We start from the raw sequence: 20,144 nt of genomic DNA on the forward strand, positions 1-20,144 counted from the left end.
GGATTTTGTTCTTATTGATACATTAATGGTTGTATTGAGAATTGGAGAAGTTGACCATGTTTCTGTAATGACAAAGATATATCCATGTATTATTTTTAGTAAAACAGATAGAATAATTACAAAATAGCCCATATTAATATTTGCATTTCTAGGAAGTATTTATGGGGGTCAGACGCTGACTGTGAGTGGATCTGGATTTGATGAAAATGCTGAACTTAAGATCTGTGATGAGATTTGCCCTATTGAGTCTAGCAGCCTCACTCCAACAGAGTTCTCGTGTTTATCTCCTCCCTCACCTGATGGTAAGATCATTGTAAAGGTTAATGGCTGTATTTCTCATTAAGACTCCTATTTTAACTTATGTTTCCATTTAATGTGCTCAAATTATAAAATTCCTGAAAGCAGAGAAAACTAGTGTCCATATCTTTATCAAAAGGCCATCTTTATTGATAACTCAAGTTTGTTTAATGAAAAACTAGATTTGATTGCTGTGTGAAAGTTATGGGGTAAAAAGTCTTGGCTTCTGTTGCTTAAAATAGATGTTTAGTTTCCATTATTCTTTGATTTTGTGTACAGGATCAAAATTTATATTTGTTTCCTGAGAAAAGTTTGAGCTGGGATGTTTGTATTAGACATTCAGCTTTAATGTAAGTGTTGTGGGCAGTGGTGGTTTTAATAATTTTAAAACTAACCTTTGTACATGTATTAAATTGTGTCTGTTTTTTTCTATATGTAGAAAGTGTGAAAACATGTGATGTTGTCTTGACATCAAGTGGTGAAGTGCGTACACTAAGTAGTGGTTACAGCTATCAGCAAGCTAAGACAGCCACATTGACAGGCTTGTCTCCCCTTCGTGGAGGGACAGGAGGGGGCACACCTTTGACAATAACAGGCTCGGGATTTGGCAGGTAAGTTTATCAGGTGAAAACAGTATGGGTTTGTATACTTATCACTCCTTTGTTGAAAGAAAATAATTAGGGCCCCACTCTGTGGGTGCCCTTTAGTGATCAGTCTGTCCGTCCGTCCAAGATCTCTTGTCCGGAGCATATCTTCTCTCTCCTTGGCCCAATCTGGCTCATACTTGTAGTAAAGGGTCTGCAGTGACCTTGAACCATGTTTCTAGGTCTAAGGTCAAGGTCATAGCAGAATTATATGAAAAATCCTTGTCTGGAGTATATCTTCTCTCCTCTTGATCCAGTGTGGCTCATACTTCACTCACAGAGTGCCACTGGTCAATGGATGTGCAGTGACCTTGAACAAAGTTTTTAGGTCGAGGGTCAAGGTCAAAAAAAGCCTCTCTGTTTAAATTTTTGTCCAGAGCATATTTTCTCTCTCCTTGGCCCAATCTGGCTCATACTTCTGTAACGACTAAAGTCAAGTTCTTTTTATGGTTCTTTATTTTAAATTAAATTATCAAATTGGCAATGAGCTACAAACAAGCAAAAATATATACACACATTACCAATAGAACACACAAACAAAAATAAAAGAATTAATCAGTATATGAATTTGAATTCAAACGAACACATACCACCAAAATATGGCAATGCCACACCCAGTCACTCACTCATACTTTTACTGCGCGTGTGGTCTCTACATTTAAATAAACAGAATTACCGATATTTATTATATTAACGATAAAAAGATATAATAATTAGTATAATTCAAGTGTAATAAAACACAAGATTAACAAACATTCTTACCGTAACACGCATCACTCTCAAACTCAATCGAACACGTTCAGTTCATAACGGGGGCGTCAGCACAGTGAGTATTAATAGATAACTTGACAAACCAGTTTAAATCTTAGAGATTTACTCAACAAAATATATTTTTATAAATTCAAATCACTGCACTGAAAAATAATTAGAAATAGATAACAACTAAATTAATATTCAAATAGAATTTTTATAAAGTTTTTAATAATATAATCTCTAAATAAAATTAAATACCTGGCGCAAGGACAGAAACTCTATAAATAGACAATCGGCTAAATAAAGTATGGTGCGCGTTTCGTGTTCTTTTAGTATGCGCAAAATCAACCATTACACTTCACCCACAGAATGTCTTGTGGTAAAGGGTGTGCAGTGACCTTGAACCATGTTTTAGGTCTAAGGTTAAGGTCATAGCAGAATTATATGAAAAGTCCTTGTCCAGAGCATAACTTCTCTCCTCTTGATCCAATGTGGCTCATACTTCACTCACAGAGTGCCACTGGTCAATGGATGTGCAGTGACCTTGAACAAAGTTTCTAGCTCAAGGGTCAACTTCAAAAATAGCCTCTCTGTTTAAAATCTTTGTTCAGTGCATAATTTCTTTCCCTTAACTCCAGTCAGCCTCAAACCTTACCAATTGACTTAGGGTACGGATCATTTGTGATTTTCCTTCCATATTTCTGATAGAGGATATGCAACGATTTTCATAGAGGATATGTGGCATTCGTGATTTTTGTGCCGTTTTTTGATGGAAGGTGTTGAGCACTCGTGATTTGCGTGCCATTTTTTATTATAACGAGGATAACATAGAAGCCCTTTAGACTCAAACAACACATCCCTTAATAGTACACAAATGTTCCTCTTCAAAATAAACCCTTTTCAGCTACCTTACATTTCCATGTTCATTGCTGAAAGCGGGGCCCTTTGAGATGGCCACCATCTCAATGATATCTAGTTAACTCAACTTTGATATGATGTTTTTGGAGAATTTTACCAAGTATTAAAATAGTTTCTTTTGTACTTTATTCACCTATTAAGGCCCCGCAAGAATTTATGGGTGCCCAATAGTAATTACTAATTCTGTCTAGCTTTTATACCACAAACTTCCTGTTTTTCCCCTCTAAAAATCTTTTCCTTTTTATGCCTAGAATTATATATGTGCATGAAGATATTTGTGTTACTTATAGTAGGTCATTAGGATATTTATGTTGTTTATATTAACATATGTACAATGTAGTATATCACAGTTTACACATGTACTTGTGTTGTTTATAGAGTTATTTTATTTTAGTAATGAAGAACAAGTTGTAATAAATGGCAGCAGTTGTTCTGTGACAAGTTGGACAGATACCCAGATTGTATGCAATACTGACCAACACACAGAGACTGGCAAGTACAAAGTCAGTGTGACCGTACCTGGAAATGGACTGGCTAATCCAGTAAGTACAGGGATCAGTAGGCTTACTCAATGGATATACCCCAGTACTGTGGTTTTGTTAATGTGCTGTTTAGGTCACCCGAGCCGAGGTTTCCATCATTTCATCTGTTTGTTTGGCTGTTTTGGCATCAGTAAATTTATCAAGTTGTCCAGAACTACTGGGCTAATTTCAACCAAACTTGTTACAATGCATCCTGGATAAAGGGGATTTTAATTTTTTTTAAGCTTAAAAGCCACACTCCTTTTTAATGGGGGAGATAATTGAGAAATATTGGAAATAGGGTTAATTATTAAGTTTATTTTCACCTTGAGCACCTTTTTCACGATCATTTTAGAATGCAAACATACCCGTGTTGATTGATTGAAATTTGCTTAGATCATGGTCCTTGGGACAAGTTTGTGGCAACTAGTAGGGTTCAAAGTTTTACACAAAAACCTATACACTGTCAAAACAAAGAGGCTACAAATTGTAAACTAGCTGTGAATTAGAATTGTTGATATCATGGACTTTGTGTTTAGACTACTAAAAGTTTTAATTTCATAAATACACCTGTTTGACAGGAAGAGAAATGTGATCCAGGTGAGTGCTCTGATCCAGGAACCTGTTGTTTTTGTTGTTGTTTTTAAAATCAGTCATCTGTCTTCTTTACTACTGAACACCTAATAGCCAGGACTGTTTGGATTATCAGCCTTAGGATTACCTTTTTACAAGTATTTTCAGCAGTTGTCCAATTTTTTTTTTTGCAGAATTTTGTTGATAGGACAAATTCACAAAAATTACCATCGCAAAATATTCTCCTGTCATGATTCTCCAGACATTTTTTTTACTATCATCTATGCTTGTAGATATTGAGCTGATTTTTGGTCTATCTCTTGATATAGATGAGTTACAGATCAAGTTTAAAGTTTTATTCTTATTGACCCATTTCATGAAAGTTATAGCCCTTAATTACTCTTTGAAAAATTCTAATAGTTCACCGTTTTGCTGTGCTTGTAGATAATAAGCTGATCGATGTTTCTTAATCTTTTAATATTAATGTTTGGTATGTCTCTTTAAATGATAACTCACAGATCAATTTTGAGTTTCCCATGGATTGACCCATTTTAATGAAATTGATGGCCCTCAGACTTTGAAAATATCTAATTATTTACTGTTTTCTAGGAATTTTTTTGCTGTGCTTGTTGGTTATCACCATTTTTACACAGCTTAAGTACTGTATGTGTACTTTAAAAAGTGGGCCTCATATTTTAGTGACTTTGGCGTGGGCAATGATGCACTAATTCATGAATACAGCTAAGAAATGATATATATATATATAATATATACTGCATGGACGTGTGTATTGCTAGTTCATGACTACGCCAACAACTCCATACCCAGTGATTGCGCTAAATTTTGAATACGCCAATTTATGTACACGTACAGTATGTTGTAAAGAAAAAAGGTTCCATAAAACAAAAGCATCAGCATGATATTTTTATGCCAGTATCACTTATTTTATTTTCATACTTTTGGACATTCACATATTTAAAGTTTTTTTTTAAAATTTTGTCACAGGGAGGGTATGAGTTCTTTTATGTGGACATTTGGTCTTCAACATTTACCTGGGAAAATGGTATACTTCCAAAAAAAGATGAATTAGTTGTCATAAAGGAGGGGCACACCGTTTTACTGGACATCAGTCCTCCTGTCCTGGATACCTTACTTATAGATGGTAAGTTTCAGCTGGTATTGATTACTTGCAAGATTTATGTCTTCTTATGGATGGTGAGTTTGTGGAATAAATATCAAAATCAAGATTTATGTCTACTGTACTGACTGAGTTAATGTGGACTAAAATTTCATGAATATATCTGCAAACTTATGGTGACTTCATGGGATATTAGTATAAGGCTCATGCATCTTCTCTTTAATAGTAAGTTCATGAGGTTCCTATAAAAAAGATTATATCTACTTAGTGGTGAATTTATTCCAAATGTATAGATATCGAGATTTATATCTATTTACTGATTCTGCTGTCATTGAGATTCATTATTTATTATGGATGGTGACTTCAGTAAGTTCTCATTTTAATTATCATTTTTTATACACTGCAGCTAAGATAATATTTTTGGAAACAATGCAATTTGGGTTTTGTATTGCAGGAGGGAATCTTGTTTTTGACACAGCAGACATTGAGCTTCAGGCCCAAAGAATCCTAATAACTAAAGGAGGAAAGTTACAAGTAAGCATTCAAATATTAAAGAATTCTAATAACTAAAGTAGGAAAGTTGCAAGTAAGCATTCAAATATTAAAGAATTCTAATAACTAAAGTAGGAAAGTTACAAGTAAGCATTCAAATATTAAAGAATTCTAATAACTAAAGTAGGAAAGTTACAAGTAAGCATTCAAATATTAAAGAATTCTAATAACTAAAGTAGGAAAGTTACAAGTAAGCATTCAAATATTAAAGAATTCTAATAACTAAATCAAGGAAGAAGGTTACAGGTAACTTAAAGTAAGCATTTCAGTCTTAATTTGGCACATTAATATTAGGCACTACATGATTTTGAATTATTTTTAGCCAAAATGTTAAACATTGTTGGATCACAGATCAATGATGTCTGCATCAAAATGTTTAGCTGTAGCATTTGTGTTTGTTGTGTATGACTTCATTTTAAAACTTCACACAGAGATAGATCAAGATACTGCAGATGTTAACCTTGAACTTGATGTGTAACCTTGACATTAGTAAATTTATCTTTGATAAGGATGGCATATTTTGATTAAAGGATAAAGCCTATTTTGTTTCCAAAATTAATTATCTCTAGTATATAGGACTTGGTAATAAAGCAGGCTTAGCCCCTGTAAATTTGATCATTATCTTCTAAAAACCTAAATTCTGGTAAATGAAATAAAAGTAAGACACATATAGGATGCCAAGTCCATTTTTATTATGTTGTTATAGGTAGGAACTACAGATGCACCATTCCCAAATAAAGCCCAAATCACATTACATGGACATGTTAGGTCTAAGGAGCTTCCTGTGTATGGGACAAAAATGATAGGAGTGAGAAACGGATCACTGGAATTGCATGGTATATCATACCAGAAGTTTACAACAACTGTCTACATAGAACTTAAAAAAATTTTATCGTGAAATTTTTGCAGTTGTACAACTTTGGAAAATCAGCCACTTTAAATTCGGTCTAACAGTTAAAATGTGTATGATGAATTTCATTTTTATTCACAGAAAGTTTAACACCAGTCACTTAAATTTCTGATACTAATTATGCATTCACTTCATTTATTCTTTAGTTTATATTAAATATCATACAAAAGTTATAGCTTGTATGTATTCTGTGAACAGGACAAAGAGTTGTGACAACCTGGACACGTCTGCAGACTACAGCAGCTGCTGGGGCCACGGAAATAGTTCTAACACATCCAGTGGATTGGAAGGTGAATGATGTCATTGTCATAGCAACAACTGGTCACAGACACACACAGCAACAGACAGAGCAGCACACGATTAGTTCTATCTCTGCTGATGGAAGAACTCTGACCTTGACCCAGCCACTGGAGTATGAACATGTCGGGGTACTGGCAAGGTACGGTGAACAAGACATAGAACTCCGAGCTGAGGTGGGGATCCTCACACGAAATATTGTAATACAGGGGACCAATAACGAAGAATGGAATGATCCTATTGAGGCCTGTCCAGATGGATTTGACACTGGTAAAGTTTCTCATTCTTCATTTCAATATGTTCTGATTGATTTTACTTTATGTTCTGCTATTTTTGATCATTTTGTAGTTGATGAAAATTGAAAGAGGCATAGTGAAATCATAAAAAAAATTGAAAAATGTTTGTTATTGGATTGGCAATTGCAAGAGAGAGACAGTGCTTAACTTATGATATTTTTTTGTTATTATGACTTCAGATGAAAAAATGTACATATGTTTTAATTGCAGGTGAATTTGCTAGGCGGCGCTGTTTCCAAGGGCTGTTTGGAGAGGAGATGGGCACTGATCAGTTTGGAGCTCATGTCATCCTTCATGCTCCAAGACCAAACACTGGTAGTGTAGTAGCCCACATCGAGTATGTGGAATTCAATTATGTAGGGCAAGCTTTTCGTTTAGGACGTTACCCTGTGCATTTCCACATCAATGGTAATATGACCGGGTCCTACGTCAGAGGCTGCAGTTTCCATAAATCCTTCAATCGTGTTGTCAATGTTCATGGGACTGACAACGTACTAGTGGAGTACAATGTGGCGTACGATACAATGGGTGGTGCTGTGTTCCTGGAGGATGGAATTGAAACAGGAAACACACTGCAGTATAACCTACTGTTGTTTGTGAAAGCAAGTTCAAGTTTGCAGAATGATGATAATAGCCCAGCTGCATTTTGGGTAACAAATCCTGACAACACTGTAAGGCATAATGCAGCAGCTGGTGGCACTCACTTTGGATTTTGGTATAGAATGCATAAGCACCCATCAGGGCCTTCATTCACCACCTCCATTTGCCCCCAGAATGTTCCTGTTGATATATTTTTCAACAATACTGTTCATTCCAATGGATGGTTTGGTCTTTGGGTTTTTCAGACATTCACACCAAGAGTTGATGGGAGCTGCAGTTCTAAGACACCTCAGGAATCCTTGTTTTCTAATCTCACCGTGTGGAATTGTGAGAAAGGTGCTGAGATTGTGGAAGGAGGGTCAGTAAAGTTAAAAAACTTTGTTCTTTTGAACAATGAATTAGCTGGTTATGAAGGCAAGATGGTAGCAGAAGGAAGTCAGGTAATTGAAGATGCTTTGATTATCGCACGTGCCACAGAGCTTAACAGCACAGGACAAAAAAGTACCAAGTTTGGTATCAAACTTCCTTATAAATATAATTTCCATGTTAGAAATGTGCAATTTGTTAATTTTGATGATGACGACTCTGCAGCGTTTGGTGTGACCAGAATTACTGGAACATGTTCTGTTAATTGTGGTGGTTACTTGTACACGACTGAGGGGTTGACTTTTGTCAACTCACCCAACAGGGGGAAGTTTTTTTGGGCATGGGAAGCTTTAATCAAAGATTTAGATGGATCCTTGATATCTAATGGTCCATCAGTAACAGATGCAGGGAAAATTGTTCTCCCAATGGCTGGCACTCTGCCACCAACCTGCACATCATTTCCAGCCTTCAGCTTTGGCAGCAGTGCAGCTGTGGTCTGTCCAGATAATCTCAAATTCCACAGATTTACATTTAACAAAGCTCCAAGGTCTCTAGATGGCAAGGATGCAATATTTACCAACCAGTATGGTAGTACCAATCAGCCATTCAGATCTAAGGCAATCACTCACAAACAGGGTTGGCTAATGGTCTTTCTAGATGGTGAGGAATACACAATGGAATTCCAAGATAATCCAGGATTTACTAACTTCTCCTACAAAGGGAGAATTGACAATTTTGAGGTAAATTAATGGTTCAAGTAAGAGCAGCATTGTTTAATATATCAATGTATTGCTGCTTATAATTTATATTATTGAATTATTCTTAGTGTTGATTTAGAATTTAAATTTAATACATAAAACAGAAATAAAACACTTCTTAAAAAATTATTTTTGTTGGTTTAAAAAATACCTATATGTTTTAAGGAAGCATGGTATGTTTCTATCTTTGTTGATTAGGAATTGTTTCTGTTGATACAGAAGGTAAAATGCCCTTTGAAATATTTTCAGACCAAGGATGAGTATGTAATAATTAAGCAGTCCCTTGATCAGCAACCTAGCCGTGTGTTTTTTGAGAGTTCTAGCCATATTCCAAAGCCTGATACAGCCATAGATCCTGTTTCGAGCAGCCATGGCCACTGGGAATATGTATCTTCCCAGTTGAAGTATATAGGTAAATTCTTATATCATAAACTCTGAATAAGTTAGCCAGTTTTCATTAATTTTTGTAAATGAGAATAAAACAGTTTAAGTTTGTATGTGAATGTTTGGATATAAAGATTTATGTTTATTGACAGACAATTTAAAAACACCTTTAGCTTTTAAAATACGCAGACCAGTGTTGAAGAAACATTAATTCAAAGGAACTCTCTGGAGAAATGTTACATGAATTCTCTGTTATTTCTAGTTAGAGGACATGACCCATCAACCACTGGAGCCACTACAAATAAACATGTAAACATAAACTTTAATGCATACAAGTGTTTTTTCCCCAACTGTCAACCACCTCCTGACCCCAACACGGTTCCCCCATTGGAGTCTCGCCCAAACTATGCTGTGTTGTGGTCCGAAAAAGAGACATGGGCAGATGCAGAGGAGGGATGGGGTGGGAATAAAGGAAATGGAACATATGACCTGCCAGTGGATGGGGATAGTGTCAAGATACCAAAAGGTAGAGTATGACTTGACAGTAGATAGGGATAGTGTCAAGATACCAGAAGGTAGAGTATGACCTGCCTGTGGATGGGGATAGTGTCAAGATACCAAAAGATAGAGTATGAGCTGACAGTGGATAGGGATAGTGTCAAGATACAAAAAGGTAGAGTATGACCTGACAGTTGAAAGGGAAAGTGTCAAGATACCAAAAGGTGGAGTATGACCTAACGATGAATAGGGATAGGATCAAGATACCAAAAGGTAGAGTATGTCCTGCCAGTGGATGGGGATAGTGTCAAGATACCAAAAGGTAGAGTATGACCTGACAGTTGAAAGGGATAGTGTCAAGATACCAAAAGGTAGAGTATGACCTGCCAGTGGATGGGGATAGTGTCAAGATACCAAAAGGTAGAGTATGATCTGCCAGTGGTTAGGGATGGTGTCAAGATATCAAAAGGTAGAGTATGACCTGACAGTTGAAAGGGATAGTGTCAAGATACCAAAAGGTAGAGTATGACCTGACGATGGATAGGGATAGGATCAAGATACTAAAAGGTGAGTATGACCTGACAGTGGATGGGGGTAGTGTCAAGATACCAAAAGGTAGAGTATGACCTGCCAGTGGATGGGGGTAGTGTCAAGATACCAAAAGGTAGAGTATGACCTGCCAGTGGATGGGGGTAGTGTCAAGATACCATAAGGTAGAATATGACCTGCCAGTGGATGGGGGTAGTGTCAAGATACCAAAAGGTAGAGTATGACCTGACAGTGGATAGGGATAGGATCAAGATACCAAAAGGTAGAGTATGACCTGACAGTTGAAAGGGATAGTGTCAAGATACCAAAAGGAAGAGTATGACCTGCCAGTGGATGGGGATACATGTATTAAGGTAGAGGATGGGGATATTGTCAAGATGACTAATGGTAGAGTATCATTTGCTAGGCCATAGGATAATTTAAAGAAACAGTTAGGCAGAGTATTGCATTTCATTGTAATGTCAGTATAATTTAAGATAGAGTGTTTGACATTGGACGGGGATAGTGTCAATTTACCCAAAGGTATGTCTTTTTATTGTTTTCAAAAATATTGAATTGTAGGTGTAGGAGGACCTGATGGATTTATTTCTTGATTTTATACACACAAATCAAAACCCTTGTGCATAAATATTCATGGCTGATGACAGTTCAAAATACAGTAATCATGATGATGTTTTGAAAGTAAAAAACATAACCATACAGAGTGTTATTCATTGTCAGGTTTCAGATACTGCATTTTCAGCCAAAAATGGACAGGCTCCAGGTATCGGAGCAGGTTAAAGTTTTTTGAGCAAGTTAAAGTTTTTGGACTAGGTATCGTTCCCAAGTAACCTTAAGCTCTACCTTGACCAAACCTGCATGAATGATGCATCTATGGATGCACACTAACACACTTTCTTTGGATGCTGGATCTGACCTACATTTTATGGATGAGCAACCAGGACAAAGATTTAGGAGCAGGTGGTATTCTTACATAACTATATAAGTCCTATGGTTACCAAACTTGCATGGATGATACATCTATGGATGGATACTACCAGATGTGTTTGGAATACTGACCTGACCTACATTTTTCAGTTGTATGATTAGGTTAAAGGTTTTGGAGCAGGTCCATTTCCAAGTAACTATTAGCCCTTTGGTGACTAAACTTGCATGGATACTGTTTTAGTGTGCATCTCTTTGTTTGGATGCTGGATCTGATCTATATTTTCTGGATGAGTGCTTTTTGGAGCAGGTGTCATTCGTAAGTAACTAAGCTTACATGGATGTTGCATTAATGGATGCACACTACCGGATGTGCTTGGGATGCTAGCTCTGACCTACATTTTTCAATTGTATGACAAGGTTAAAGTTTTTGGAGCAAGTCCATTTCTAAGCAACGACAAGCTCTTTGATGATTTAGGGATGCACACTACAAGACATATTTTTCAAATGATTGACTAGATAAAAAGTTTTTGAAGCAGGTTTATTCCAATGTAACTATGAAACCTGTCTGGATAAACTTGCATGGATGCCACATTAAGGGATGCACACCACCAGACTTCTTTGGAATGCTGGACCTAGCTACATCTTCCAGAAGGGTGACCACTGACCAGGTTAAAAATGTTTAGAGTATCATTCTAAACACTTCCAGACATGCTTCAGGTGCTGGATCTGACCTTTGCTGAGTGAGTGATCAGGTTAAAGTTTTTGGAGCAGGTCCATTCCCAAGTAACTAAAAGCCCTTCTGTGACATCATGGATGATGCATCCAGGTATGCAAGCTACCAGACTTGCTTCAGATGCTTGATATCTGACTTACATTTTCCAGATCAATGAACAAGTTAAAGTTTTTGGATCAGGTTCATCCCAATGTAACTTTAAGACATACCTGATCCACACTTACATGAATGATGAGGGATGCATACTCCAGATATGGAATCAAATGCTGAATCTAACATTTTCTGGATAATTGAACAAAAAAGAATTTGGAGGTTGCCAATTCCCTAGTACCTAAACATCCTACACAGACCAAAATTGTATAAATGTTGCATCTAAGGATGCTTATTAACCAGAATATTTGTTAACTGAAACTTTACCTTACTTAAAGATAGCATTCATTAAGGTGAGCTCTGTAATCTTTTGATTACCTATGTTTTTTTTCCTTTCCCTAGCTATTATTGTGTATCTTTGATGACTGTCAAAAATTATAATATGTTTTGTAGATAAATGGGTTGTTGGAGACATGACACTGCCACAAATGGAAAAACTGGTTCTCTATGGTGTGTTAGAATTAGATGATGATAATGGAAACAGAGACTTTGAGCTCCGGTGTAAATACATTGTAATTTATGGTGGACGACTAATTATTGGATGGCCAGATAAACCTTTCCTTGCCAATGCCCTGGTTATTCTGGAAGGTGATAAACAGACAGAAAATTACAAACAAGACAGTGGTCCGACAATAGGTGCCAAAGTTTTAGGTGAGTTTTGTAAGCACAGAGGTTCTCACAGTATATGGGCACAGGTATATGCATTATTTTTCAAAGGAATATAAAAATCTATTTATTAAAAAATCTTCTGAAGAACCACAAGTATTAGATGAGCATTGTGGCCCATGGCCCTCTTGTTAAAACTCAAGTTCACCAATTGTTTGATTTTCTTAAGCAATAGGAAGATTGTGCTTAATTTGAGTGGGCTTATGCATGTTTACAGTATCTAATGGGTCTTATTGTCCTTACATTTGAGTGGGCTGATGCTTGTTTACAGTATCTAATGGGTTTTATTGTCCTTACATTTGTGTGGGCTGATGCATGTTTACAGTATCTTATGGGTCTTATTGTCCTTATGTTTGTGTGGGCTGATGCATGTTTACAGTATCTAATTGGTCTTATTGTGCTTACATATAAGTGGGCTGATGCATGTTCACAGTGGGCTGATGCATGTTTACAGTATCTAATGGGTCTTATTGTCCTTACATTTGAGTGGGCTGATGCCTGTTTGCAGTATCTAATGAGTCTTATTTTCCTTACATTTGAGTGGGCTGATGCATGTTTACAGTATCTAATGAGTCTTATTGTCCTTACATTTGAGTGGGCTGATGCATGTTTACAGTTTCATCCTTACATTTGAGTGGGCTGATGCATGTTTACAGTATCTATTGGGACTTATTGTCCTTACATTTGAGTGGGCTGATGCATATTTACAGTATCTAATGGGTCTTTTTATCCTTACATTTGTCCAGGTGAGCTTTGTAATTGTTCATTAACTGTGTATGCTTATTTCTTATGATAGCCTTGTCTTCCTTTTAATTTCACACAGTATGCTCTCAGACTGGGTGAACTTTTTTTTTCACAGTAACTCTTTAAAAAACGTTTATGTGATTTTACTACAGGATCAAACTATTAGTTAATCTCTTTGGACAAAAATAACATGGGTAAAAAATTTCTCAAAATACATTTGTTTTCCTAAGAATATAAGTGTAACCATTATAACCTTAGCAGTATTGAAATTCCATTTCATTATCAGTAGTTTATGGTAGAAAACTATTAACAGTGGTCTTAGCCAGCTTTCAGTGTTTAATTTTCACTCATTTTCAGCTGCTTTTGGAGGAGTTGACATGCACGGTTTACAAAAAAATGACTCTTGGACCCGTCTTGCTCAGACCGCCAGTCCTGGGGACACTCAGATCACCCTGGACTCCACTGTAGAGTGGGTTGAAGGGGATGAAATTATCATTGCCCCCACAGGATACAAACTGGAAGAAGTGGAGAGATTTACAATCACAGGCATCTCTGGAAATTCCATTACATTAGATGGTCCACTACAGTACAAGCACATTGGTCAGTATTTGTGTCACAGCTTGTGCATTATTGAAATTGATAAGATTTATACTATTGTGGGCCACTAATTTGATGGATCTTGGTCTACAATGTATACCATTAAATTTGGCAGGTATAAATTTTGGTGAATACTATCCCATATAATTGAAATGCATTGTTTTTGTGTATGCAACTGAATTTTATCTTTTGTCAGCTTTAGCAACAAAATAAAGTCAAATATGAAAAGCTTTTATAAAATATTTACAAATGTATACATGTATATGTTCATATTCACCATGCAGAGACATAAATAAGAGATTTGCAACTCTGCCATTCACATGTTTATTTTTGGAAATTGTGATGGTCCAGCATTATTCTTAAACATACTCTTTAATGGTATTATATTTCAATTTAAAGTTAAATGAATATTAATTCTGAATATACGAGTGTAAAATCTTTTAATTTTTAAAATTATAGATTGATGAAAAAAGGCAAACAAGGCAGATTGATTAGGTCAATGATTGAAAGTTGGCAAATTTTCCAAGAAATGACTGACCATGGGTCACTTGCAGCTTTGTCAAATATTTGCATTGTCATTGTATTTAATGAAACAATTGTGTATATGAAACATTGTAATAATCCTTGATTTCAATTTAAAGTTCGACTTTGTTATACTTGATAATTTCAAAGATTTATTTGATATAAATAGAATGAGATTTGAAAAAAGTAAACATTAGGAACCAGGAGATTTTAAACTGTTGCAAACCTTATTATTTATATCTCTAATATTTACACTTTTCGGGCATCACTTAAGATACTTTCTTGATCATACACTGCAAACCAAGCATATACAAGAGTAAACTTAATGATTTAAAAAAGTAGGCAAAATTATTTCCCCATCAGAATAACCAGCTGTACAGTAAGTTTTTATAACCTATTTTTAACAAAACTAATGACTATTAGCCACATGTTTGTTTTGTTTTTTTTTAGCACACACACATATTGCCAATGGTAAAACTAATGACTATAAGTCACGTGTTTGTTTGTTTTTTTTTTTAGCACACACACATACAGCCAATGGTAAAACTATGACAATGGCAGCAGAGGTGGGGAGACTGACGCGGAACATTCGATTTGAAGGAGCAGTTTACCCTGACATACAGGAGGAAGCCTTCGGAGCCAGAATGATGGTGTCCAGAATGGTCAAAGATGGACAGCTTCACATAGGTACCTAGATAATTCTGTCAGTTTATAAGGGAAATTCAACTGAAAGTCAGAGTATTTTTCTAAGAACATCAGTATGTATTCAGTGTGTATCTCTTGCTTCATTCAAGCTCATAAAATAAGATTTTAAATGTACCAGCACTGTTTTTAAAGAAAACTCTTTAAAAAAAAATCCCCATGCATATAATATTGTTTGATATTCTGGCATTAGATTTAGAGAATTGTTTGCTTCAAATTCAGGATATGCCCGACTTAGTAATGTGGAGTTCCGGTACACAGGACAGGAAGGGTATGTAGAGCGGGGAGATTCTCGGAGTTCCCTGGCTTTTACAGATGCTGGGACTGTCAGCAACATAAAGCCATCAGCTGTCCAGAGTTGTTCCTTCCATAAAAGTTTTGCCCCTGCTATCACCATACATGGCACAAACAAGCTACCTGTGGAATGGAATGTCATGGCAGACTCGGTGTGGTTTGGTAAGTACAGGGTTTGGCTGACTTTAGATTCTTTCTGACCTGTCTATCTCTGTATTAGATTTTCCTCAGGTTCTCTGTAGTAAAACTGACTTGAAGCTGAGTAATGAGTAGACTGACATTAAAGTTCATTGAACACTTTGTCATTAAATATACAAAAATAAGTACTGTTACAGTGAAACTTGTCTAATTCGAATGTTGTGTATTCCAAAATCTTCCTAATACAATGTCAATTTCAAGTCCCTTTCAATAAATTCAATTGTTAAAAAATGTTGTCTAGTAAGGCCAATTTCTATGGAACCAGTGGTGTCTGGATTGGACAAGTGTCACTGTATAACAACAAAGGGAAATGATCCACCATTGTCATTAATTAAAGGAAAATACACAAATACTAAGACACTCAAATCCTTCAAAATTACGTTGTTTTAGTCTTGTTATGTTTTAGTACATGGGAGTATGACTTATGTACTTTTTTTAAATGTTTTACTATAGTGTATGTTACAAACATATCTTATTTCCTTGTATTATAGCTCTGCTGGTCAGAGAACAGAAAACAACTTTTGCAAGGTGTCTGTCTGTCTGTAAACAATTTTTCAAAATGCTACTCCTAAGTTTTTGTCCAATTTTAAAAAGACATGCTAAACAAGTAGTCTATACTACAATACATAATATATCTGTTTTTGATTTCTGCAATGGTATTGCCATGGTTACTAAAAATAGATTTTTAAAAAATTCTCTCAAAATGCTACTCCTCCTAGAGTTTTTGGTCTGATTTCAATAAGACTTCTTACACAAGTAGTTTAAACTAAGATACATAATTATGTCCATTAGTTTTTGATTTTGAAAAATAGAAATTTCTTTGAAATTCTTTCAAAATGCTACTATTCCTAAACAGTTTTGGTCTGATTTCCTTAAGACTTGGTACACAAGTAGACAGTGCTTTAATACATAATTCTATTTTTGATTTCTGATTTTGACATAAGCCATGCTTACTTAAAATAGAATTTGTTGTGAAATTGATTCAAAACATTACTCCTGCTTTAGTAACAGTCCAATTTCAATAAGACTTGGTTCATAAGTAGACTACTAAGATACATAATTCTATATATCTTCTTTTGATTTCAGTAATCATTGTTGCCATGGTCACTAAAAATTGAAATATCAGTATAATTGATTCCTCCTCCAACAGTTTTTGTTTAATTTAAGTAAGACTTGGTACACATATAAACTATACTAAGATACATAATCTGTGCATTGATTTTTGATTATGACAAACTGTGTTGCCATGGTTACTAAAACTAGATTATATCAGATATACGTTATATAGATTATACACAGATTCTGTGTATTTCCTCCTGCTACAGTTTATAAGACTTGGTACACAAGCAGACTACACTAACTAAAGATACATAATTCTCTGTATCAGTTTTTGATTTGACAAATGGTGTTGCCATAGTTACTAAATAGAAATTTCTTAGAAATTCTTTCAAAGCATTACTCCTTCTACAGTTTAGTTGGATTTCAATTAGACTTGTTACACAAGTAGACTAAGTTATATATATATATCTCTCTTTAATTTGTTATAAGTATACACCAGTAGAGCTACAGTCTCTTTTTATGAAGTACAGTCTTAAATTCAGAGAATATATCAATTCATATTGATTCAGACAGAAAAACAAGCAGTAGTTATTTGTTTTGTATTTTGCCTTTTTCAGCTTTGGAAACCACCAGTGCTAAGACCAAGCTGTCTCACAACTTTGTAACAAATGTGCAATGGGAGGGATGTTTTAATGGTCGATTCGAAGCCTTAAATGTGCGATACAATGGTGCCTTCAATTTGAACCATGCCAAAAACTTGGTATTGGAATATAATGCAGTGGGAGGGGCCCAGAGGATTGGTTATAACATACTAGGGGAGGAGTGTGGGGAAACAGCGGTCTGGAAAAACAATGTGGCTCATACTACACTCATAGGGGTAGCTAATATCCAGTTACAAACTCCTATTCCAGGTAAAAAGAAAGTTGTTATTACATCAGTCTAACAGTTGAAATAAATGTGATGTGACATTGAGTATAACTTATACAATCAAGTTGTATTAAGCAACCTATCAAGGGTAATTCTAAAACTGGTCACATATGACAGGTAGTCTCTCAAAACAAAGATTGGCATTCTAGCAAATTTTGAAGTATACATCATAAATACTAAAAAGTAATACATATTGATGAGAACTATTCACTGCATCAACATTTTGACCTTGACTTTTTGTATGACCTTGACATTTTTCTTAAATTTGTGTTAAGCATATATCTGCACATTGGGGTAGGAAACTAAACATTTTATTGATCGAAAGCAGGTCTAAATGTTGCTACATTCAGGATCTTTAACTACTATAGGACTGAAAATGACAGTCGCATGACACATTAGACAAAGAGTCACTGAATGCAGGAAAAAAGAAAAATTCTCGTGTGGAATTTTGTAATGGTTGCATATACCGTATAACAGATGGTTGCTATATACATGTATAAGGTGGTTGCTGTGACAGGTTTGACTGTATAGAGACAGAGAAGTTATTCTCTTTGCATGTTGTCTTTCTGTTATAAACTTTAAAAATATTGTTGATACAGCTGGTATGGACTGTGTTCAAATAAACAACTTTGAAGTATGGAAGAACCTGGACTATGGAATTTACTACAATAACTTGGTAAACACTGTCATAAAAGGAATAAAGGCAGCAGATAATGGGGTCAACATCTTCCAGTTCATCATTGGACCACATGCTGTACAACACCTGTATGAAGACAAATTTGCCAAAGTTGAAGATGCCATCATCATAGGTACCTCAGATGCTTTTGATTGCACTACAGATGTCCCCAATACCAATGACTGTAACATCAAACTTAGTAAGCAGAGCCGCGCCCACAGTGGGTCAAGAAGACTTGGTGTTACCATGCCAACATTTTCTTCGGGAGGTAATAAGGCAACTGAAAAACCATTAGCTGGCATTAAGGCCTACCAGGCAATTGGAGGAAGAGCTTACGTGTCAGGTATGTATTTATAGCTTGATACATTTTAGGGGACAGAGAAATATGTTTTTCTTTTTAAAAATAAAATGTCCATTCATTAATAAATCTTTTTTCTGTTGAAGATGTTACTTTCTCTAAATTTGGTGACCGCTGCTCAAATGGAAGAGATATAGTCATAGCTCCGAATTTCAAGAATGATGATGGGAACCACAGGATGGAGACCACTAATCTGGTGTTGGTAGATGTTGAGGAGGATTCAAAGGTCTTCTATCCCAGATCAGACTTGGGGTATGTTTTTCTGAACTCTTTACTAAGTGGAGACTGGAATCAGCTTTTCCATCTGAACATGTGCACCTAGTATTTTTCTGATTTTTGAAAATTTACAATTTATGGCTTTTTAAAGATTTCTTTGCACTTAACTTTAAATTGAAATGAACCCCTTTGATTTTGTAGATTGATGATTCTGTAAATGTACCAATTACAAGTGATACCATAAAGTAAATTTACTAATTACAAAGGATTCCTCATAGTAATGTACCAGTTATATACTTGTAGGAAGATAAATCCCTCAGATTGTGTGGACATGGCTTGTGATGCTAAGATAAAAACACTGCTGGTTGACAAAGATAGCAGCTTCCTAGAACAAGCAGGTGCCGTCATCCCCCAGTCAGAGTTTCAGTGGAATGGAGACCCAGCTTACGGATTAGGGGACTATAGGGTTCCTAAAGAAATGCAAACCACTTTAGATGGGGAGAGAATTTCCATTGATACATTGGCTCCTCATAAAGGTAAATCTTAATTATGTGATGATTTTCTGTTACTGTAGATGATCACAAGTGTTATAAGGAACTAATGAACTGTATACACTGCTTTCAGGTATCATCCGAGACAACAGCTGTAGCTATGTCTCGGCCTGGCAGGCTTACAAGTGTCCTAACTCTAAACACTACACACTGACCATAGAGAGTCTGGACAAAGACACAGAGACAAGACGAATCTCACCTGTCGCTATCCTGGGAAATGGTTACCTTGACCTAATTAATGGCCCACAAGATCATGGCTGGTGTATGGGTTATACCTGTAGAAAAAGACTCTCTACCTTCCAGGCCATTGTGTCTCTTAGTAAGCAATGTACCGGTACTTCAAACTCATCTCAACTGTCATATCAAAATCTTTATTACATAAATTTCAGGCATGCGACAGTGTTTTTTTTTCTCTCGCTTCTAAGTTCTTGCACAGTTTTAAAATGTGTATTTATGTATGATAATCGTGAATTTATGAAATAAATTAAAGTTTGTTATTATACCCCCTGCAAACGAAGTTTAGGGGGGTATATTGGAATCAGCTTGTCCGTCTGTCTGTCCGTCTGTCTGTAGATGAGATTTTGTCCGGACCATTTCTTGGAAACTGTTGCAAGGATTTGTCTGAAAATTTGTACACTTATTCTTTGCCATATGAAGGTGTGCACCTGGTATTTTCATCATGATTGGATAATTTTTTTTGCATTTTACAGGTGTTTTTTTCATTTTTATTATGTGGTTTTGTCCGGATCTGTTCCCAGAGACTATTGCAT

The 20,144-nt window shown here is 35.7% G+C and overlaps 1 protein-coding gene across 1 annotated transcript in view; it reads left to right on the forward strand.

Moving 5' to 3' along the window:
* LOC133173589 (fibrocystin-L-like) overlaps nucleotides 1-20,144 on the forward strand; it is a 69,319-nt gene that overhangs the window by 41,877 nt on the left and 7,298 nt on the right. The window contains exons 30-48 of the mRNA XM_061308569.1: nucleotides 153-302; nucleotides 737-908; nucleotides 3,007-3,154; nucleotides 4,712-4,868; nucleotides 5,299-5,378; nucleotides 6,103-6,232; nucleotides 6,505-6,873; nucleotides 7,110-8,605; nucleotides 8,873-9,035; nucleotides 9,270-9,533; nucleotides 12,258-12,515; nucleotides 13,632-13,874; nucleotides 14,913-15,080; nucleotides 15,318-15,551; nucleotides 17,264-17,557; nucleotides 18,173-18,592; nucleotides 18,694-18,859; nucleotides 19,127-19,359; nucleotides 19,448-19,693. Of these exons, the coding sequence (XP_061164553.1) occupies nucleotides 153-302; nucleotides 737-908; nucleotides 3,007-3,154; nucleotides 4,712-4,868; nucleotides 5,299-5,378; nucleotides 6,103-6,232; nucleotides 6,505-6,873; nucleotides 7,110-8,605; nucleotides 8,873-9,035; nucleotides 9,270-9,533; nucleotides 12,258-12,515; nucleotides 13,632-13,874; nucleotides 14,913-15,080; nucleotides 15,318-15,551; nucleotides 17,264-17,557; nucleotides 18,173-18,592; nucleotides 18,694-18,859; nucleotides 19,127-19,359; nucleotides 19,448-19,693 (5,391 nt within the window). The remainder of the gene's footprint in view (nucleotides 1-152; nucleotides 303-736; nucleotides 909-3,006; nucleotides 3,155-4,711; nucleotides 4,869-5,298; nucleotides 5,379-6,102; nucleotides 6,233-6,504; nucleotides 6,874-7,109; nucleotides 8,606-8,872; nucleotides 9,036-9,269; nucleotides 9,534-12,257; nucleotides 12,516-13,631; nucleotides 13,875-14,912; nucleotides 15,081-15,317; nucleotides 15,552-17,263; nucleotides 17,558-18,172; nucleotides 18,593-18,693; nucleotides 18,860-19,126; nucleotides 19,360-19,447; nucleotides 19,694-20,144) is intronic.

The sequence above is a fragment of the Saccostrea echinata genome, unplaced genomic scaffold (genome assembly GCF_033153115.1).
Source record: "Saccostrea echinata isolate AGI-Se365-2 ecotype Australia unplaced genomic scaffold, CSIRO_AGI_Sech_v1 ptg000056l, whole genome shotgun sequence".
NCBI lineage: Eukaryota > Metazoa > Mollusca > Bivalvia > Ostreida > Ostreidae > Saccostrea > Saccostrea echinata.